Here is a 24,064-nt window from a genome sequence, read left to right on the forward strand (position 1 = left end):
ACAGTACTCCAGGTGCGGTCTAACCACGCTCCTATACAATTGAAGCAAGACTTCACTACTACTGTACTCAAATCCTCCTGTGATAAAGGCCAACGTTCCATTAGCCTTCCTAATTGCCAGCTGCACCTGCATGTTGGCTTTTCGCGACTTATGGACAAGGACACCCAGCTCCCTTTGTACATCTACACTTTCTAATCTCTTACCATTTAGGAAATACTCCACACATCTGTTCCTTCTACCAAAGTGAATAACCCTCACATTTTCCCACTGAAACCCTTTATGGCTGCTTTTTCTTCTCTGCAAATATGTCAGGGTGCAATGTACTGCTGGACTTGGAGCAGGGTCATACAAATTTTCTTCCCAATTTAACTACTACGGGCAGTTCTAGGAATGCAATCCTCAGATGTTAAATGCAGCCTAATAGTGCGTCAAACAACAATTTAATAATGGTTTTACTATAATAGAACGTTCCAAAGTGCTTCACTGAAGTGATCAAATGTAACAATCTAACGCCCAGCCACAGATGGAGATATTAGGACCAAAGGCTTATCAACGTGCTGGATTTTAAGGAGTGGCTTAAAGGGTGAATAGAGGAGGAGAGAGGTAGAGAGATTTAGGGAGGAAATTCCAGAGCTTAGGTTCTAGTCACCTAATGGCATAGCTGCCAATAGTTAAGTGAAGTAAATCAGGAACTTGCAAGAGGCCAGAAATGTAAGAAGCCAGAGATCTCAGAAGGTTGTAAAGCTAGAGGAAGTTATAGAGGAAGGGAGAGGGCACAGGGCGAGTTAAAAAACAGGGATGGAAGATAATGCAGGTCAGAGAGCACAGAAGTGGTGGGTGGAGTAACTTAATGTGACAGGAGAGTTTTGGAGGAGCTCAAGTTTACAGGGATACAAGGTGGGAGACTGGCCAGGACAGCATTGGAATAGTTAAATGTAGCGGTAATAGAAGCATGGACAAGGATAGCAATTGAAGATGAGCTGAGGCGGTGAACAGGTCGTGAGTTTTGACTACTTGCCAATCTAATGCTTAAACTTTCATAAAAAGTGATTTAAGTAGTTTCATAGGAAAAGGACATAAATCTTTTGGGACAGAATTGAAAATATACAGCTCTTGCGAATATATGAATTAGGAGCAGGAGCAAGCCATCTGGCCCATCAAGCCTGCTCTGCTATTTTATCAGCAATGCTGAGCTTCTTTAGTCCCAAAGCTTTTGGGCTGGATTTTCAGCTCGGTGTAGGGACGTGCGCCCGACACGCATGAGCGTGAATTGGCGCGCAATGACGTCGGACGAGTGTCTCAATTTCATCGCACACTTGCACGATATTTCGGTCAGTGGGCGTGCGCAGAAGTCGGCAGCATGCCCGCCGACAATTAAGAGGGCTGTTTAGCCCATTAATAAATTAATTATACTGAATTTTTCCCTGCCCATCCAATCTTTTTATTTTAAAGTATTTAAATTTTTATTTTATTTTTAAAATTAAATTAAAAACTTTAAATCTTATTTTTAACATGTCCTTGCTCATGTGACAGTCACACGAGGGGACACATTTATCTTAATTTTAAAATCTTTATTTCTGAATGTTAGAAATCTTCGGCTCCCTGAGGCAGCTCTCTGCCTTCAGGGGGCTTTCACCGCGTGCTCCTCCATGCCTGCGCTGACTTCCATGCTCAATCTCCTCCCCCCCACACCCAGTCAGCGCTGAGCATTTCAGCGCGCAATTCACGTTAGTTGGCCATTAATTGGTTTTGCGGCCGCTCATGGCCCTGCCTACCACACCTGACGAGGTAAAAATTCTGCCCTTTGTTTCCCTCTGGTATGGAAAAATATTGTTTTGGTTTTGTAAACTACGGAAATGAATGAATTTCAACAATGAATTAATTGTCAGTTTCCTGCACAGGAATGATAGGCTGAATGGTCTCCTTCTGTGCTGTATCATTTTATGGTGCTACTGCATAGCAAACAAACTGTTTGGAATTTTTCATTGGACAGTATAAGTTGGTGATCGGTATTTTGGACTTGATAAAGGGGCAATAATTGTGCCAGCTGTGGCTAAGTTCGTAGAATTCTTGCTTCTGAATTACATGCTTCTGGGTTCAAATCTCATGCCAAGTCTTAAACCCAAAATCAAGGCTGATAATCCAGTGCAGTACTGAAGGAGCACTTTAGTCAGAGGTACTGTCCTTTAGGTGAGAAATTAAACTGAGGCCCTATTAGCCTTCTTGGGTAGATTTCAAAAATCCCATGGTACTATTTTGTAGAAGTTATCACTGGTGTTCTGGCCAATGTATATTCCTCAATCACTATCACAAAAAACAGATTATCTGGTCATTATCACATTTGTGTTTGTGGGGGTTTGCTGTATGCAAGTTGGCTGCTGCATTTCCTACATTACAACAGTGACTACGCTTCAAAAAGTACAGAAGGCAGCTCAAGGCAGTTAAAGTGGTCACTTCCCCTCAGAGTTGAAAGTCAATGTTTTTCTGTCCCAAAAATGAAGAAAGGTAAAATACACCTGTATGGACAATGACAGTCAGGAACAGACCTCTGCTCCATCTACCCAGAAGAAAAAAACAGTTCGGACCAGTCCTCTTATTTCCCAGTTTGGGAAATGGTATTCCATTTTAAGGTATACAAGACCAGTTTGGACCACTATTCTTATTTCTCAGTGTCTACTGTTTATTCCTTCTGGGTAGCCTGTTTCACAAATGGCAGTGACACCCTCCATGCACAGTGACAAAGGGGAGAAACACTGAATGCATCAGAACCATGCACCAGTTAGGGTCCATAAAAATGGGATAATTGCATGAAAATGGTTCTGTTGTGTGGCAGATTAAGGGTAGGTGATGAGAAATGTATCTATAGGTTCATTGATCACTCACTATAACTTTGGCAATTCACAACATCAATGCAGAAATTCCATGCAGCCAACTTCATTCACGGATCATGGCCAGAATTTTATGTTCCACGGGTGGGTGCTCACCCAACCCCAATGGGCGTGAAATCACACTAGCGACGTCGAGCGAATATCTTGATGTCATCTTGCACTCGTGCAATATTTCACTCGGCAGGCATGCGCAAAAGTCGGAAGAGCACCAACCAACAATTATGCAGGCAATTAAGCTCATTAACTTCCCAATTGTCAGTGATTTTTCGTGGCCTGTCCAACCTTATGGTTGGCGGAACATGCCAATTGGCCAGGCAGGCTTTACATTTTTGGTGAAACATCATCCAAAGGTGGGATGAAATCTCCGTTAGGATTTAAAATAGAAAATATATATCTGGGGACTTTTTGTTATGAGCTTTTTGCATCTGCTTCCAGGCCTGCCGATCATGTAAAATTCAGGTCCGAGTTACAAGATGGAGGACAAGATGGTTAATGCTTTATTTGGCCTGGATATTAAACACATGGAAACAACTGCCCTACTTTAGCTTGATTAAGTAGTTAATTAAAGGTGCCCTATTACTGACTGCCATGTCATTGGCTGTTAGGGTAATCTTGTGTCATTTAATGATACTGTATCTCACAGTTTGCTTCATAGCAAGGCCCCTCAAAGTAGTGTATAAAGAAGCATTTTAATCATACAGGTTAATGTTTACTACTCTGTCACATGCTATAATTTTGGATACTTTTTCCAGGCTGTACTGGAGTGCTTTATTCAAATCCTTCCATACACCTGAACCATTGCGTAAGGACGATGATGGTATGCTCAGCCAAGGACCTGGTAGCATTACTTGTTCTCTTGTATCATTCTTCATCTTTTGCCCTGGGATCCTAAAATACTGTATGTAGTCATAGCTTCTGGTGGATAGACTAGATTTGTGTGGTCCTGCAAATAAAAGTGGAATCATATATGCATCATGACATCTGCCAGGATAGCAGGCTCCACTATGTACCATATGACATGTCCTGTCAGAGACCAGCTACAGATGGATGGATTGGAACACATTTAAGTTCTTGAAAGGAGTGGCATTATGCAACGGGGCTAGATAGCTACATGTACGGCATTAATAATGGGAAATACAGCAACTGGTAGAACAAGAACTCTTTTTGCGGCTTATTTTGGGAAAACTGATGATTTGAGAAGCTCAAGCAACAAGGTACTGGTCACCTTGATGATGCACTACAGGTTGAGAAATTTGACAATTGCCTTCTGCTGTAGTTTGGAACTTTGTAACATAAAAGTTTGAAAGTCACCACTGCAGTCCCAGAGGACCATAGGCTGTTCTCTCATTAGGAAGGCTGGTGGTGAGCTTAACTTGAGGGTCACCACACCTCAGGTGAGGTTGAGAAGGCAGGGTCTTCATGGATGACCTCAGCTGGTACAGGAATTGAGCCTGTGCTGTTGGCGCTACTTTGCATCACAAACCAGCCAACTGAGCTAACCAACCCCCTAATAGTTTATAAAAGTACCCCACAAAAGATTGTGGTTGCAATAACAACTGACAAAGCCTTCCCTGTTGCTGAAGGAGTTTGCAGGTCCTGCTGTGGAAGTTCACAAAGTTCACCGTAGGTCTCCATGAGGAATCGTAAAGCATATAGGTTTAATCCGACATGTCAAGGTACACATCTGTGCAAGTTAACATGTCAACATAGCCCAGGGCCTTGTTGACCCTGTGAGAAGCAACTACACCCATGTTGTTGCCACCACTACACTGTCTACATAATCAGCCTAATGTCTCTTTACTGCATCATTAAAATGCAATATCTTTGTATATTATCCATTATTTTTCCCTCTTTTCTACTGTTTAAAAATAACAGGATATTAAACTCATTAACTATTTCCGTGCGACAACATTTAGCACATACTGAGTCTTGACTTTTACATGTTTATTTATCTCTTTGTTTCTTAGTTCTATAAAGTGGTTCACTTCCAACCCAGGCTTGGGTTGAAGAGCTTGCACCCAAAACTTTCCAACTGCCTTTTAGCTTTTCAACTTCTAGAATGTATTTCTAGCATTTTATATTATTATTTGCCAGAAAATCAGGGTAGTGTAAATCAACATTTTTTTTTCAATCTGTTCTCAAGATTTAGCTGACAGATTTAGTAAGGCAGCATTTATTGCCCATCCCTGGTTGTCCTTAGGGCATTCTGAGGACTGGAGTCATATGTAAGCCAAACAAGCCCAGGGTGGCAGGCTCTCTTCCTTGAAAGGTATTAGATCCTTTTTAACATGTGCCATTCCTTCTTGTAAAAATATTTTTGTAGAGTTTCCAGTCAACACATCATTAACCTCATAAGATATATTCTATTTTCAAGAGCCATATGCTGTTGGCTGGAACTAGCCATTATTAATGGCTTCTTTGTTAACAGATAGATAGGAGAATCAATCTGCTGCATGAGTGCCTGAATTCCTAGATTGTCACTCCTGCATAATCTGTTTATAACATCAGAATGTTTTTGAATCCTCAAGAGAAAAAGTAAACTTAACATCACGAGCTAAGAATAAATGAAAATAATACTCTGTAGCCAGATGAGGTGAGGAATCCAAGTGTGAGGTATAGTGAAAATAACAAAGACATTTCCAGTAAACTCTTTAATTCCCTGTAATTTCCAATTACCTTCTTGTGGATTTGGCCAAACAAAGGAACAATTTACTAACTGCATATACCCAGATATTTTTAGACTGTAAACTGCAATTAGATGATTCAGTTGCTTATTTTGTAGGTTTGATAGTGAATTACAGGCATTTCTCATTTGGCAGAAACAGTAGTTTCAATAAAAATTCAAGTCCATGATCACATGCTGATAAATTTAAATGTGTCTTTGAGCACCTTAAGGCAGAATTTACATTGCAATGTTAGTGACTGCAGATGGTTTCCTGCCCTGACTCCAGGGTGTTAAAGCAGGTTTACAAAATGCTAATGCAACCTTTAAAACTATGGTACACTTTAGAAACTTTACCCAAAGCTTATTTAAATGCCCCAAGACTGTGCATTCTCCCATCTGCCCCCATAAAGTATAAATGCTGTGACCAGAACTTAATGAACATGCAAACATACATGCATAGAGCTCTCATCTAGATCTTACGGTCCAAACTGCCAACTGCAAATGGATACCGATAGTTGAATATGTTCACTGACAGTTAATGGGGGCGGGAAAATGAAGAAATGTTTTAATCGCTCTGAAATAATGCACTTAATATAATTGGCTTATTTTACAACTGTTATCTGTGTTAGCAGCCGAAGATGTGATGGTGTGCCTTATAACTATTGCAAAGCGTGTTAGTTTTATCCTTGTGGAGATACTTTGCTTTATGACCATCACATACTTGGTGAAGCAAGTCTTTAAAAAACTTTGGCAGAGGGATTTTATCTCCTTTCACGCAACGGAAATGGAGTTAAAATCAAGTTAAAATTTCCTGCGAGGGAGATTAGGAGGAACTTACTTGTGTAAATATTTATTGGAAAATGGAATGTTAAATCAATGACAGCATTCAAGTGTTTGCACAATTATATAAAGAATAATTAAAGAGTATGGGAAGAATGCACGAAAAATGGGAATGTTCAAAATCAGCACTTGAGAGAAAGTAAATTCAGGACCTCCTGTGCAAAAGTTTCTATGGGCAGAATTTAGCCCTTGGGGTGCGGGATTGGCGGGGGCGGGTGGGGGTGGTCAGGAAGCCAACTGCCATCTGCGATCGGCAGCGCTCCGTGATTTTATGTGGGCGGGCCATTAAGGCCCACCTGTCGTGATACATGAGCGGCAGTGCTGAGCGCCGCCTGTGCGGGCGATGGGGGTGGGTGTGTGAGCAGGCCTAGTGCAAACTTCATGCAGAATAATCTCCTTACGGCACGGAGCTACCTCAGGGTGATGAATTTTTTTAAAAAAGCAGAAAAATGTAATGAAACATGTCCCCTCATGTGACTCTGTCACATGAGCAGAGACATGTTTTTAATTAAAAAAATAAAATTTTTATTTTATTTGTATTTGCTTTTGGAAACCTCGTCCCACCCTTAAGGTTGAATGGACTGTGAAAATTTAAAGTCAATTGTTAACTTAGTAGCCGTAATAGGCCTTTTAATTGTTGAGGGTGCACTGCTGGCTCTGGCGCACGCCTGCTGACTGAACTATCATGCGACTGTGCGCCGGTGTTGGCATGCTTGGCTGACGTCATCGCGCGTCACTTCACGCTTGGTCGGGTTGGGTGCGCGCCCAACTGTTGAGCTAAAAATTCTGCCCTAGTTTCTATAGTTTTCTCACCTACGTACTATGTTATAGGACTACAAAGGGCCATCATGTACATTACGGTACATTTTGCACCAGTAACTTAGACCTACAAGTGAATCATTTGCCCCATTCCAAAAAGGGACTTGCTCAATCAAATGTTGCTCCATTGTGTGTGCATTATATAACAGCTCTGTAACACTTTGCTTTGGACGTTACCCCCTGATATCTGTAGCTTGTCACCTCTTTTTTTTAAACCTCTGGCCCAGATTTTTACTCTCGCGCTGGGTGCGCAGAGATGGGAGAATTCCCAGCCCTGTGAACCTGACCTTTAAAAATGGATGCCCGGATGTCAGATTTTTGGTCCGGAGGGGGGCTAGCTGGATTGGAGGTTGTGGTGGGTGACCCCATAAGAACTGAGGAGGATGCAAGGAGCGTAGATGAGTTGGATGGAAGGCCTGCCTTAGGGCTTTAGCACTGTGTCCAAAATATAAAGATAAAGAATAATGCATTAAACATCCCTACAACACCCCACCCCCACCCTCAACCCCTTCACACTGCCCCTCCTGTAAGAAATTGGGGTTCTTAATAAGCAGGTATTTTCTGCATACTATTGAGCTCTTACGAGATTAGCTAATCAGCATTGATTTGCTCTCTGAAAAGGCAATTTCTAAACAGGCAACAATTCTGAATGTCAGGGTCACTTGGATCAGGCTGCCATGTTGACATTCTTAAGTTGATAGGATGGCTTCTTGTGTACCCCCTTATCTATGCAAGTGTTTAGAAAGGGCCAGGAAATGACCTCAGCATGATGTAAACTAAAAGGCTGACCTTGAGCAGGGCGAAAAACAGCGGAGGAAGTAACCATCCTGATATTTTGGGGACCCATCCTGTAACCATTGGTCAGAAGGCTTTGAATATGTGATTAACACTGGGTAAGCTACCAGTCCCAGAAAAAGGGTATATTAACAGGTGCTCAGGGACAGGGGGCAGGGCTGGTGAGGTGGCAGTGCTCATCAGGCAGCTGTCTTCTACAGATGGAAGATGAACAAGAAATAGAGGAGAAAAACCAAGGGAAGCGTTCCCTAACACTTTGACTAGAGAATAAAATGCTGCTATCATAAGTTACTGAAACCAACACACTCTGTGCCAGCAAGGATCAGTAAACTGCTCTCTGTATACTGTAAACTGTATACTTTTCTGTCTAATTAATTATTGTATCTTATCTAAACCATTGTTCCTTAGTAAACTTAATAAACAATATTAAAATTACCTACAAATAATTGACTGCCTATCTTAGGTATCAATGGCCCCAAATCCAAAAATCTTACACCCCACACATTCTCCATGCTCCATCCATGCCAACAGATGCTACCTCATGCCCCCACCCATCCTCCATGGCCCCTCATGCCCCCCATTTAAAATCTCTGCCCCCAAATAACCCCTATGGTCCCTGGTGCTCCTCATGCCAAGCTATACCACAAATAACCCCTATGGTCCCTCATGCCTCCAATGTGAAGCCATGCCTCACACCCATCCCCTAAGGCCTTCTCATGTCCCAAGGCCAAGCTATGTCCCTCACCCACCCTCCCCATGGCGCCTCATGTCATCCATGCCAAGGTATATTTCCCAAACAACCACTGTGTCCCTGCATGCCCCATGCCAAGTATGCCCCTGTCCACCACCAGCCCTAGCCCTCTATAGTTTCCACTCCAACAAATGCCCCTCTAGCCACCTCCCATGGCCCTTTATAGCCCCATGCCAACTTAGTGGCAACCCTTCACCTACAATGCCAAGTCACCCAGTATCAACATAGGCAGATCTCAGGGCCCATGCAGAGATGAGAAAAAATAAAGTTCTACAAAATGAAGTTCTAGGTGTCTATTGCAGATTTCACTATTTTGAAAAAAGACACATTCGTAAAAACCCATTCATTACATTTAAATTCTTTCAATTAAATAAATCCTTATAACAACATTTAAGTGTAAAATCCCTTGGAACAACAAGTATTGGAATTCATAGTGCCACATCAAAGAGTCTATAGTCACTTTTAGCTGTCAATCAAACTGTTAAATGACAGGCACTTTACTATGATATTGGATATTTGTGAAATCAGTCATGTAGCACTCATCCAGTGTGGAAGCCCTCAGGCTTATGTCAACACACAGAGTGAAATAGCAAGCAATTTAATAAAAAAACTCTAGACATTTTTTTTCAAAGATTTAAAAGGGACAGTTCCCTTTGATAGGCACTTTTGACAGGCGCTTCTGACAGTTTTGACAGTTGATTTTGACGGGTCTGTTGACAGTTCCACTGAGCTTGACAGTAAGGAGATTAAGCACTTTTTGTGCACATTTATGCCTACTTTTAACAATTCCAAAGGGCACCTTACCTTGCCCAATGGTACCTTACCTCCACAAAGGGTACCTTACCTCCCCCAAAGGTGTCCAAGGACCAGATCCACAGGATACCTTAGCTCTCTAAAGGGGTATCCTGACTATCCAAATGAATCCACAAAGTTCAGACCAACTTTTACCAGGTCTAATCTGCAAACTTCGGGTTTCACACTTCTGACCTACCAAAATCCTACTTCAGTGGAGGCATCTGATTTTTAAAGACTTGATTTAGATGGACAGCAGCCTCCGTAAAATACGCATGCACAAAATGCAGCCCACGCCGATAAAAATAGGAAGTGCCATGTTTAGGGGGTGGGACTTGTGATTTTTTAGGTACTTCTGCCATTTTCACCACAACAGAAAGGCTGTTCATCGTGGGGAAAATCTGGGCCTCTGTTGGCTGCACATAACAAGAGAGGATACTAATGGAGGGAGATCCCCTAAGTTGTGACTATCAAGAGATTTTTTAAAAAACTCATTCCTGGGATGTGGGCTTCACTGCCTGGGCTAGCATTTATTGCCCATCCCTAGTTGCCCTTGAGAAGGTGGTGGTGAGTTGCCTTCTTGAACCGCTGCAGTCCATGTGGTGGGTGTACACCCACAGTGCTGTTAGGAAGGGAGTTCCAGCATTTTGACTCAGCAACAGTGAAGGAATGGCAATATGTTTCCAAGAGGATGGTGAGTGACTTGGAGGGGAACTTCCAGGTGGTGGTGTTCCCATGTATCTGCTGCCCTTGTCCTTCTAGATGGTGGGGTCATGGGTTTGGAAGGTGCTGTCTAAGGAGCCTTGGTGCATTCCCGCAGTATATCTTGTAAATGGTACACACTGCTGCTACTGTGGGTCAGTGGTGGAGGAGGTGAATGTTTGTGGATGGGGTGCCAATTAAGCAGGTTGCTTTCTCCTAGTTGGTGTCAAGCTTCTTGAATATTGTTGGAGTTACACTCATTCAGGCAAATGGAGAGCATTCCATTACAGTCCTGATTTGTGCCTTGTAGATGGTGGACAGACTTTGGGGAGTCAGGAGGTGAGTCACTTGTCACAGGATTCCTAGCCTCTGACCTGCTCTTGTAGCCACAGTATTTATATGGCTACAGTTCAGTTTCTGGTCAATGGTAACCCCCAGGATGTTGATAGTTGGGTATTCAGTGATGGTAATGCCGTTGAACATCAATGGGCGTTGGTTGGATTCTCTCTTGTTGGAGATGGTTATTGCCTGACACTTGTGTGGCGCAAATGTTACTTGCCATTTGTCAGTCCAAGCCTGGATATTGTCCAGGTCTTGCTGCATTTGGACATGGACTGCTTCAGTATTGAGATTGCCTTTCAGATAACTGGCTGAGACAGCACTGAGTCATTGATGGTGAAGTTGAAGATACCCACTTCACCACACACTGCACTGTCCGCAAAGCTGTTTTTTCTCAATGGCAACAGTCACTGACTCACCATCACCAAAGTATGCAGTAAAGCACAATAGCATAGCTCATACACTTTTTAAAGTATAAAGAGTGGGGCATTTAAACAATTTCAGTCCATGGCAATTATGCATACCTTTATCTGCCATGCAATAATGCTTATATCTATTCCATCAACACTTAACTCCCACACTATGAATTAAGGCCCTTGCAACAGCTAAAATGGAGTCTGTTTGAACTCAGCACTGAGTCTAAATGGCCCTTCTGAGTTCAGCAGGCTCCAGTAGCCTATAAAAAATGCTTTGCCCACATGAGCTTTTGACTCCTGTTACTTGTCTTTTCTGGCATCTTAGTTGATGCCCGTCTGCGATCCATTGTTGTAGCTCTTGGTTTATGAAGATAAAATGCAAAATAAATATGTTACAAGTGATATGTATTCCAAGTCAAACTCTGTGACTTGATTTTCAGGTATTTGGAACAACTTTGGAGCCATTTAAAAATGACAGGCTGAGCCCGATTCCAGGATTCCCACCCCCATTCCTGGTATCCCCAATTTCACTGGCATAGCATAAAAGTGCGGGTAGTGAGACCACCCTGCGCTCTTGTCCTGGCCAGCTCCAATATGGGGGTGGGAATCTCCTCACCCCTGCAATTTTTGTGGAGTCAGGCTAGTTTCTCAAGTGTTCATGGTCCCTCAGAAAGGTTGTGAACCACAGTTTGGATTCTGGAATCTTTTGAAATGTAAGTTCAAACAGTCTTACCCATTGTCCTCATGCCCCCAACACAGTTCCAATTCATGCCTCCATCCATACCCTATGTCCCCTCATACCCTCCATGCCAACTTATACCAATTCATGCTGCCCTCCCACCACCACCCTGCCCATCCCCCCCCATGACCTCTTGTAGCCTCTGCCAATTCAATGCTAACTTATGGCTCTTCCATGCCCATCCACCCAGTTTACACTATGTACAGAACCAATAAGCCACATAGTAAAAATGGCATGTGTGGAACTGCTTAGAAAAAAAAACACCCATTCACCAATCTTCTTATTAAAAAAAACTATTGTTTCTATAGCTCTATAAAAGTGTCAAATGACAAATCATTAAAACATCAATGACAGAAGCTTCAAGCACTTCACACCTCTTAATCTTGTGCAAATAAACATTGAGAGATTGACAAAAGAGATCACGGAAAGAACAATGTATTATAACCACTTAAAGATGTCAGCCTAGCAAAGTCAACAGTTCTCTCCAGTTCTCAAAACATTTCCCACTGAGATAATCCTTTTACGAGTCTTGGCTTTCAGCCAAGCATTATGCATGAAAACTACAAATGACCAGTCTGATTCATTCTTTTAGAGGGTTATGAAAAAGCTGCTTATTTTCAAAAGAATATTTGTGAATTTTTTTTCTTCTGAGCAGTTCCACACATGCCACTGTCACTATCTGTACATAGTGTATATTGGGTGAATGGGCATGCAAGGGGCCATGAGTTGGCAATGAGTTGGCACCTGGGCTATAAGTGGCTATGGGGGTTGGTGGGGGAACAAGAGTTGACATGGAGGGTATAAAGGGTCATGGGGCTGGGGGTGTGGAGGATGAGAGTGTGTGTCAGGTGATAGGGCTAGAGGGCCTTATAGCCTTTAATGCAAGTGTATCAAAGTCCCAGGGAACTGAGGCGAGCTTTTTAACCAGCCTGCCTTGGCACTCACTCACCCCTGTAGTCAATTCTAATTTGCTATCATAGAAATATTACTGGGTACTATGTGAATATTAACAGGCGTGCTTACCGAGGCAATCCTAGCCACATATTCCATGATGGTGACCAGTCATCTTCAAGTAAGTTGTTTTGATTGGTGTTAAAAGGCATCTGATTGTTGACATTGTCATTTTCTGCCACCCTGAGTTCTAAAGCTTTGAAAACAACAGGAGAGGAGGCAGCACTATGCTTTATTATGGACACTGCTTCACTTTGTGTCATACCAGTTAGTTCAATGCCATTTATATCCAGCAGAATGTCACCTAAGAAGAGCAAAGAAAATATGAAATACTGAAATTAATTTTATAACTTCTAAAGGCATGTAAATCTGCTTCAGAAAATCATTCTTTATGAGGATAATAACTTCTCATTCAATGTTGCATAGTGTGCTTACCTATACAGAGAAAGATTATAAATTTAACTAATCCTATTGGGGTCACATTCAAGTGATGTTCCAATACTAAACCAACAGTTGCATTCACACACCATGAGTTGAATAATACACTCCGAAAATGGGAGTGTTTCGCCCCAGTGCCAATGTATTATCAGGCATGATAATGTCAGGTCACGTTCACTACGTCCTTATGCCAGCTCCGAGTAATACAGCTGGTAGGTGGGGTTAAAAATTGGGAGCCAACCCATGTTATTCAAATTTAATTTGAATGGGTATTTAAGTTTGTTAATGAGGCAACTTACCTGAATAATGCGTGGTGTCCATAATAAAATGCTTGCAGCGTCTGTTTCAAGCAAAAAGGGTTCCTGGATTTTTATGAGGCAGTCTATTAGGGTGGGTTTAAAAGCTTCAGCTGAGCCCTGAGTTTCAGCTTAGCAGTTCAGAGATCTGTGACTACTGGAAGTGCTTCATGCAAGAAGCAGAGTTTGCATTAAAACTTATCTTAATTAGGGGCCTTATTCCTCCTGTTAAATGTCCATTTAGACCTTGTTCATCATCCTAGGCTTTAAACTAGCCAAAAAATGGGGATTGTGGTCCCTGTGGGAGATACAACCTCCAATGAGGAGAAGAGGAGGAGGAGGAGAGTGAGAGGAAGAAGGGAGGTCCAGGATGCTCTGGTGTTGCATGAAGGTGCCAGAGCTGCACCAAACCCAGAAGGTGATGAAGCTGTCATACATCTTCAGAGGAGGCATAGGCGGCTTAATGCAGCCCTCGAGTATATAGGCAGAGACTGAGCTATCTGCAGATGTCCGAGACACAATGCAAGAGGGCACTCAGGCTTTCAAGAGCCACAATCACATCACTCTGTGACGTGCCACCAGGGAAGATCTCCTCCAATGGCATTGGGGGTCGACCGATGCCTGTACTTCTAAAGGTCGCGCTCAACTTCTACATGATAGGCTCCTTTCAGGCAGCATGTAGAGACCTTGCACACCACTGCATCAAGGCCTTTACTGATGCAATGTTTCGAAGGGCAGGGAATTACATCTTCTTCACACTGGACGAGCAGAGTCAACGGAATAGAGCCACAGGGTTTGTGGCGATTGCAAGTTTCTCCAAGGCACAGGGAGACATTGATTGTATGCACATCACCATAAAGACTCCTGCGGGACAGCCCTGCGCCTTTATTTACAGGAAGGGCTTCCAGTCATCAAAATGTCCATTTAGTCTGTGATCATCGTTGCTGGATAGTGCAGGTATGCATGCGCCAGGCACCCGACCAGTGGCCACGACTCCTTCATTTTGTGAAACTCACAGGTGCCAGACCTATTCAGCGGCCCTGATACCCTGGATGGATGCTTCTAGGTGACAAGGGTTATCCATTGAAGAGATAGCTCATGATGCCAGTGAGGACACCCAGAACGGAAGCAGAGAGGAGATACAATGACAGCCATGGAAGCACCAGGGCATCATCGAGTCTGAATTAGGGCAGAACCTGGACCTGCTGAAATTCCAGCCCATCTAACTTTAATTTTAGACACAGATTGCAACTTTTCCTTTCCTCATTTACATTCCAATAGCATTTTGGGGGCAGTCCTGACATTCTTGGGAATTTTAAGCGGGATTGATTACCGTGGAAATACTGTCCAACGTAGTCTGCAGGGATGGAGGATTGTAAAAATAAACGTAATTTGAAACTCTTTGTTTGGTTAGTAAAGGCCTAAAGCTCCCGCTTTCAAGATGGCCAGGGACAGTTTGGGACAGGCTTATTGCAAGGTCAAAGTGGTGGGTGGAAGTAAAATCCTGCTGTATTTCCACCTCCTCTGAAAACTCTGCAGAGTTTCCTGCCTACATTGTCAAAAATACTCCAGTCAAGAGTTATCAAAGATTGTGTTAAAAGGAATTGAAGTGCTTATAAATTAAAAATAAAACAAAAAAATTCACTTAAACAGTAACATCAAGGATGTAGAAAGAAGAACAGATTTATGCATGTACAATAAATCCTAAATGAACACATGATTAATGCATGGTGTAAAACATACAATCGTATAAATAATTTACAAGAAGCTCTTGGTTACCATTTTTAATTCTTCCATCATTCCCCAAGCACCCATTGGGATGTACGTATGTAACATAGATTGGGAGATCCCAGCCTTTGCTCAGCAGACCTCCTGATACTGTCATTCCCAAGGACTCATGGGCTTCCTTGCTAACATTGACGATCTTTTCGTGGCATGTGAAGTAATGAAGAAAGTTCTAGAGACGACACAGACAACTTGATGTTATGTACCATAATAAAATGTGTTTAAATTACTTCCAATTGTAGCACTTTTAGCCCAATAACATGGTCCTATGGCCTTTGGCTTTTATGAGATAGTATTTCAGAAATATAAATATTATTCAATATTTACTTCCTTCTGTTGCATTTAAAAAATGTAAATATATTATTTGTCTAACTTCTGCAGTCATTCACTGTAAGACTGTGTTTCTGTCTCTCCTGTATGTCAAGTTTGTGTCATCAATTAGTCTTCCAATTAATGTTCCCAGATGGCTGCAGTACAGATTCAGCAAAAGCTGCTAACATGAGCAGTGTGAAACATGAGGAAATGTGGTTCATCGTGAATATTGTCTTATACAACGCAGCTATATAAGCTACAAATTATGTCACAAATGGAAGATTAATAGATTCAGAAGAAATTAAAATACTGGAACAGCTTCCAATGACCCAGTGAGTAAAGGCACCATTTGGCACAGCACTGAGCAATACAGATCAGAAGGGCTCACACTTGGGTCAGGATTTTCAAAGGTCAACGGGGAAGGGACTTGAGGGGGAACGGGCCCAAAATTCAGTGTCATTGGCCAGCATACTGGCCTGCTGGCACCTTCTCACTCCTTTCGAAAAGGTCAAGTTGAGGGCATATCACTACCCAATCGCAAGTAGCGGGTAGCCAATTGAGGCAAATATGAGACTTATTGAGGCCCTTCTCCCATGTTCATGGCAGGCTGCACACTGCGGCCAAAACACAGCCAGGAGGCAGCCTCCATAGAGGAAACTTCCACTGTGAGCCGTCCTCTCTCTCTCTCTCTGCAGGCATTGGCAGCTCCCAACTTGGATGGTGAAGTGTCATCATTGGAGGTCCTCCTATTGGCCCTCCAGCCTTGGGAGCCCACCTGCCATCCTTAATTGGATGATAATCGCAACCTCTGGCCATTAATTTGACAGCTCGCCAAAAACGCATGTCGGGATGACTATTCCCAAAACAATGCAGGGTTGGGACCCCCATCAGAGGCCCAACCCCAAATGGAAAATCCAACCCTTGGTCTCTGGTCTGTGCTGAGATAATAGAGTTATGCTACAATTAGTCTCAACATTTCTAGACTAGGGCAGTGAAGAAAAACATCCAAGCTCCCACTGCTGGTTATTATCCAGCAATGACTAATGGAAATAAGTTTACGGAGATGTAGAAGAAATTAGAATCGGATGAAAAATCTGTAAGCAATCGCTGACTCGGTTCATACATCTAGGCTAGCAATTTGGGGATAGTTTTGGAATGCCAGTAACTGTTAGAGCCTTAAGGAGAAGTGTATAAAAATAGCATAGAAAATCGGGAAGAAAGTAAACTCAGCCGCACACTGACCTGAAAAATTGAGTGTAATAACTAGCAACAGAAATTCTACCGCGGAGAATTATGATATTGGAGTTGTATAATACAGAAGTACTATCCAGGCTACAAATTACATCAGAAGAGGTGCACTGCTAGGCTAAAGTATAAATAAAAGTGACAAGACAAGAAATGCATCAATTTTTTAATGCTATTAAGAGAGATTTCCCAATAATCTAGTGGAGCCTTCACAGTGCTGTCTTTAGGATGCATGGTATAAAGGAATGCTCATCATCTAGTAGCCGTGATTTTCCATCTCGCTGGAGTCAGGTGTGTTTGGTGGTGTGAGTGGACAGTATGGCAAGAAGGCCAAAATTTGGTTTCATGACATCGTGAAACCAATTTGCGATTGTCTGCTCTGCCCGCCGATGGTGGTCCGCGTTCTCCGCCATTGGACATCAGGAACCTCATTGTAATACATCAGCATATAATTATAAGTCGACTGGATCGCCCATAACGCCGATGTATTTCATAACAGCATATAAAAGGTGTGGGCTTGGCGGGGTGTGCTTTCACGGGAACTTGGAGGTGAGGACACAGTAACATTACAGAGCCCTCGCCCAGGTCACCTGCTGGACTTCAAGGTTGAGGCGCGCTATGGCAGTGGGGGGGCAAGGGCTGCTCTGCAGTTGAGGCAACTTGGTGGGAGGGCAAATGCTGCCCTCCGGTTGAAGGTAGTGCACAAGCATGCGCGGGGTGGGAGGGGTCAGTGGGTGAGGGAAGCAGCCACGCATTAGGGCCACCTTGTATAAAGTGACCATTCCTCTGCAAATGAGACAGTTCAGCCGCAGCCACATTGATATGATTGGAGTCGGGCCTCTAGCTTTTCTGTCCACTCAAGAAATGCAGAGGCATCAAAGTGCCACCAAGTGCTCCAGAGCTTTACATCCCTCAGCACAGACTGCAAACTAATGAGTATTTTAGTGGACTGCAGAACAGTTGGACGACTGGGCACATTGTACAATTTCCTTGCTAAAGCTGGCCATGGAGCAGTCATTGGTGGAGGCGTTCACAGCCCCTTACAATGTTGTCATCTCGGTTTGGGCCAGTCTCCCCAAAGCTAACAGTGCAGCCATGCAGTGCGGCTTAGGAGAATCTCTGTGCCGAGCTGAGAGTACAGCGTGTAGTCCAGTCGGCGAAGCTGCCACCAATCGGTTGGGTGGAATGGGGCAGAGGTGGGGTTTTGGGCAGCCATGCAGTGCACTAAACTCTGGCCATCCAGGTGGAGGCCAGCACTCGCTGGGATCCATTAAGCGGCTTTCTGACTTAACCAAGACAGGTTCTTAGTATACACAAGCCAACCCATGTGTCTCTCATCCTGCAGGAAGAGTACATCAGGATCATGGAGCCTGGTGAACTAGCTGTATGCCTCATGGTGTGCAGAGAGCGAAGATGACAGAGAAGAGAGTGACTGAGGCTCCTGGCTGCGCAGAGGGCAGAGCAGCACATTCTGGAGGAAGGGGCAGCTGGAGCTCCTCACAGGATGCCAAAGAGCCATAGGGAGCCGTTGCTGGATGGTGCCTAGCTAGGCCCAGAGTCTATAGGCGCCGCCTTTCATTCCTGCAGATGACCAAGAACCAGTGTCACCGAACACTGTACAAGTCTAGGGAACTGGTTGATCACATCTGCCACCTGCTGCAGGATTTGGCGCCACAGGGACATGGAGGGCATCCACTTCCAGTGACTGTGAAAGTGACAGCGGTGCTCAATTTTTATGCCAGTGGCTCCTTCCAGGGCTCCACAGGTGACCCTGTGGGACATCACAAGCCTCCACCCACAAATGCATCCATGAGCTCACGGATGCCATCTTTGCGAGAGCACACAACTTTGTGCATTTCGCCCAGGACCAGGACAGCCAGGATGCAAGAGCGATCGGATTTGCCCAGATCTCAGCTTTCCCACAGGTGCAGGGTGCCACTGACTGCACTCACCTGGCACTCAGATCTCCATGGCAACAATCAGTCAACTGTGTCAACCACGAGGGATCCCATTCGCTGAACGTGAAGCTGGTGTGCAACCACCACAAACACACCCTCAGGTCTGCGCATGGTTTCCAGGGAGTGTCCATGACTGCTACAGTCAGTCAGTCACAGATCCCTGACGTCTTTCAGGGTCCACAGAGGCTGCAGGGATGGCTCCTCAGGACAAGGGCAAAGGAAGTGGCTGATGACACATGTGCTGCAGCCTCAGACTGCAGCAGAAAGAAGATATAATGAGGCTCATGCTGCAACTTGCAACTTTATGGAGCAGACTATCAGGATTCCTAAAATGAGGTTCCAGCGCCTGGACCGGTCTGGTGAAGCCCTGCGATACAGTCCACAGAGGGTGTCACACATCAGCATTGCCTGCTGCGCCCTTTGTAATCTGGCGCTGCAATGGGGAGAGGAGCTGGCTGAGGAAGAGATGGAGGATATGGAGGTCTCCTCGGATGAGGAGGTTGCCGATGAGGATGATGGTGAGAAGACGACGATGACGGGGATGAGGCCCTTGCACTGGGCAGACAAGCCAGGCATGCTTGGGAAGCCCTCATTGCTGCTAGATTTTTGGAGGATGATGACGATTTGCAGTGAGGAGACATCATAGATCCTCGCATTGCATCTGTGAATGTTTAACTTCAGTCTGTCTTATGGCAGTGTAAATACCCTCTGTGAGAATGCTCCTGTCATGGCGATGCATTGGCGGCCCTAATAGTCACTCAATTACTGGAAGGTGATGACAACATGCAGTGAGGAAACTCCATAAATCTTCACACAGCCTCTGAGAGTGTCTGACTCCTGTTCAGCTGAGGGGATCTCGCTTGCGCTCTGTGATCAGGGTCATATCATGGAGATGCAGCCATGAAACTTTAAATCCACCTGGTACTTTGTCCGCCTTCTGCACCTGCCCCCTTCAGGAGCACAGTGTCACTGGTCACAGAGTTGAATAGATGGGGGCCAGTCTCACCTCAAAGATGCTGAGAGCACAGAGAGAATGAGGGAACTCTGTGACACCTGCCCACAATATTCTGGCAGCAATGACAAGCACCATCGAGATGCAGGCATCACTAATGTGTCCAGTGAATATGAGGCTGGACCATCACTTTGGTCTGAAGGCTGCACAAAGCACAGGGAAGAGGCCCTGGACTGAGACACCTGCCTTTATCTTGTGCAGAAAGATTTCACATCTGAGTGACATGGACACTGCTCATCAAAACAAGGAGCCACAGGCAGGGAGACATTCTTGGAAGTTTATTGACAACAGTGAACATTATGTACAAGTGATTACTCCCTTTCCCAGACTATGCAACTACATCTTCTTAACTTTCCTAACCCTGCCGCTATGTCTTGGTGTTCCCCGGCCATCCACAGTGGAGGTGGAGGCAGCCTGCTGACTGCTACACCATATCTGTGATGACCTTGGTGGGCGTCCTCGGGAGGGCCGAAACCTAGATAGCCCCAGCCTGCTTTCAGGGTCCTGCTGTGTGGCAGTGGCATCCTCCTCAGCTTGTGGAGCTGGTGCTGTTGAGATCACAGGAAGATTTGGATGGGCTGGTCACTCCTAGAGTCACCTGGGTGGATGGCCCTGGGGCGTGCACCTGCTGATCCTCCTCCCTGTGAGCACCTGACGGCCTCTGGCTGCCTCCTTGAGGAGAAGGGGTAGCTGGAATGAGATTGAGCTGCCCCACACCCCTCTCAGTACACACTGTTGGAGGATAACCATGGTGGTAGTGATGGAGTTGAGCGTGCACAGCAGTGCAGGAGTGACGTCCTGGATGGTGGCTGCCATCCTAACAGTGCAGGCCTCAGTGCGTTGGCATGCCGGCCCTATCACCTCAGCCTGAAGGCAGATGGACTCCTCCATCATGCCTTGCAATCTGAGGAGTACAGCGGACATCCCTTCCTGATGTTCCAGAGCTTGCCTTTGCAGCTCCAGCAACTGTGACATGAGCGAGTCCAGAGGCTCGTCATCTGACTCGGACTCAGCAACGTTCTGGCCTCCAGCAGTCCTCCGAGTGTCGGGGACCTGGGAAGTCCCTGCTGCTGCCTGCTGCGGATCAGAAAGTGTGATGTGCTCATCAGGCTGTGATCCCGAGGCTACTATAAAGCTAGGTCCCACCGAGGTGTGTGTCTCTGCACTGTGGAGGGTGTGGGCGAGCAATGTGATGGGACTTCAGGGAGGGTGCCCTTAGATTCCTCTTCAGAGGTTTCTTCGGGGCTTGATTGGAGGCCCTGGGTCATGGGCTCTGTTGGCTGTTTTACAAATGTGCCTGCAAAAGCAAAGGGAGATAATTAGAGCATGGCAATGGCCTGTGAAAGAGGACACATCACTCACGGCATGGTTGTCAGATGGGCGTTGCACTGCTGGATCCTCACTTGTTAGAGCAGCGCCGAACTCACCATCAGCACAGGAACCGTCCAGATCCTCACCGGCCAGTTGGATGGCTCTGTTTTCAAATTCCGTGAAGACCTTGATTTCAGACATTCCTCCACTGGTCTGCAACCTCTATCTTTTGCAGTGTGTCAGCTTGTCCTGCATGAATAGAGATGGAGAGACGGTAAGCAGGACGCCTGCCGGGCCAGATGATAAATAGGCCTGGCATGTGTGGGTGGTGAGTGGTCCCATGGACAGGATGAGTACAATGACGGTGTGTGTGAGAGAGTAAATGGTGATGTCCCTTGAACTGGCAGTGAGCGAGGGCCCTGTGGATGTGTGATGGGTTTGTGAGTTTGTGAGTTGAGAGTGATGAAAAGAGTGACTTACCCTGACGGAATGGAAATGATCATACATCCTCTTGTGGCACTGGGTTGCAGTCCCCTTTTGGCACTGACCACCGCTGCCACCACCTCCCAAGCCTGGTTGGTTACATTGCTGCCCATCCTGTGGCCAGAGCGGGGGTAGGGGACACCACGGCATGCCTCCACTGCGTCCAAAATACTTTCCAGTGACATATCATTAAACCTGGAGGCAGCAGTCTTTTTGCCTTTTGTGGACATCTTCCCTGCAATAGTCCTGGTCTGGAAGCACTGAGAGGTGTGCGTGCAGCTGGTCTTTAAATACGGTGCCTGGCTTGATGAAGCAGCAAGGTGATGGCGTGGTGGATGAATGAGAGCCCACATGCCATGGAAACGACGTGTTTCTCATGAATGCATAATTAATGTGGTGGGTTTGGGACAATTCAGCGTGAAAAACCGCTATTTTTCCCGCCCACAGTGCAAATCTGGGACGATTCTGCCCAGAGTGTCTGCATGTGAGATTTCTATTTCTGAGATGGATTACATCCAAGACTGAGTCATACCAGCAATCTTTACAAAGGAATCTACTATAAATGGTGAATTCAATCTCATAATCCTGCAACAACTGCCACTGTGGCACATCAGGTTACTAACAATTTTTGAGTCGTTCTACGTCAAGCTGTAATGATTTTGCAAACTTCACTCAACCAGAAGCATCAAGGAAAGCAAATACATGAATCATAGAATGATACAGCACAGAAGGAGGCCATTCAGCCCATCATGCCTATGCCAGCTCTTTGGTGGAGCTATCCAACTAGTCCCACTCCCCTGCCCTTTCCGGATAGCTCTGCATATTTTTTCAAATATTTATCCAACCCCCTTTTGAAAGTTGCTGCTAAATCTATTTCCACTACCCATTCAGGTAGTACATTGTAGATCACAACTAGCTGTTAAAAAAAAGTTTCACGTCACCTCTGCTTCTTTTGACAAACATCTTAAATCTGTGTCCTCTAGTTACTGACACTTCTGCCACTGGAAACAATTTCTCCCTATTTACAATATCAATACCCTTCACGATTTTTAACACCTCAATTAAACCTCCCCTTAACCTTTCCTGTGCTATGGAGAACATCCCAGTTTCTCCAGTCTCTCCACATTATTTTTGAAGCCCCTTATCCCTGATACATTTCTAGAAAATCTCTTTTGCACACTCTCCAAATGTGATGACCAGAATGAATATTACAATATTCCAGCTGAGGCCTAACCAATGTCTTATGAAGTTTTGGCATAGCTTCTTCTAATTCTAGTTGTCCTAATTTATATATTTGTATAAGGGTTAGGAAGGAAAGTGGAGTTGAGGCCACAATCAGATTAGCCATGATTTTATTGAATGGCATTGCAGGCTTGAGGGGCTGAATGGCCTACTCCTGCTTCTAATTCAGATGTTTGTATGTTTTACTCTTAACTTTTATACACTTTGTCTCTTTGAATAAAGACTCGCCTCGGCGAAGATAGCATATGCTGGGTCTGGAATGCCAGGACTTAGAAATTTCAGCCATTTCTGGGACTTTTGCCACTAGAGAAGGACTCTATGGTGTGGTGAAAATCTGGGCTGTACTCCCCTGTAAATGCAGGTCCTGAGCCTTGTTAAATGTCGGCAAAATGCCCCATGTGTCATTACACATTGTTGGTGATTCCCCCCCTCAAAGATCCAACCTTTGAAATATCCAGCATGGTCCGACACTGGCCAGTAATTTCTGTGCTCAGCGTCAAGAATTATGACGTTAAACATGGGTACAAAACAGAAACAAAAATGTAACCGTTCCCAGAAGAAATAACTGGTGCATATGGAGATGGGGAGAAAGCATTTAGTTAAAATTTAACAGAAAACATAAAATTTGATGACTGTAACTGCTACTCAGATGACAAGTCCCTCCTGCAATATTGGCCTGCACATGTCAACCCTTCAAAATTTCCCGTTGGGAAATCAGGGGAATTGTGATTTTCTAACTTAAAGCCACTTCTTCCTAAATATTTATTATCTGGATTTGACTACATAGGGCACAAGTTCAAATTTTGGAGATGACGCAAAACTTTGAAATGTATTAAACAATGAGGAGGATGATAACTACCTTCAGGAGGACATAGACATATTGTGAAACAGACAGATGAAATTTAATGCAGAGAACTGTGAAGTGATAAACTTTGGTAGGAATTATAGGTGAGGAAATATAAAATAAATTCTGCAGTTTTAAAAGGCTGCAGGAACAGAGAAACCTGTGGGGTATGTACATTGAAATCTCTGAGACGGGCGGGACAAATTGGGAAGGCTGTTTAAAAAAAACAGGCATGTGTGATTCGCAGAGGCAGCTGGCCAGTTAACTTGCCAGCTGCCTCCACTGAAGTAGGATTTTGGAAGGCCAGGAGTGTAAAACTCGGAATGTGCAGATTCGACCAGTTAGAGGGGATCTGAAATTGGTTAATTCATTTGGGTGCCCTTTGGATATGGTCCCAGGATATCTTTGGGAGAAGTAAGGCACTCTTTGGGATTGTTAAAA

General features: G+C 44.5%; 1 protein-coding gene across 3 annotated transcripts in view; it reads right to left on the bottom strand.

Annotated features, from left to right (window-relative positions):
• The window catches only part of lnx1 (ligand of numb-protein X 1), a 277,592-nt gene that overhangs the window by 28,862 nt on the left and 224,666 nt on the right, over positions 1-24,064 (bottom strand). For all 3 annotated transcript variants that reach the window (XM_041200613.1, XM_041200624.1, XM_041200633.1), the window contains 2 exons: positions 15,211-15,388; positions 12,770-13,001 (listed from right to left, as the gene is read on the bottom strand). In XM_041200613.1, coding sequence (XP_041056547.1) covers positions 12,770-13,001; positions 15,211-15,388 — 410 coding nt within the window. The remainder of the gene's footprint in view (positions 1-12,769; positions 13,002-15,210; positions 15,389-24,064) is intronic.

This window comes from Carcharodon carcharias, chromosome 1, assembly GCF_017639515.1.
Source record: "Carcharodon carcharias isolate sCarCar2 chromosome 1, sCarCar2.pri, whole genome shotgun sequence".
In the NCBI taxonomy this organism is placed as follows: Eukaryota; Metazoa; Chordata; class Chondrichthyes; order Lamniformes; family Lamnidae; genus Carcharodon; species Carcharodon carcharias.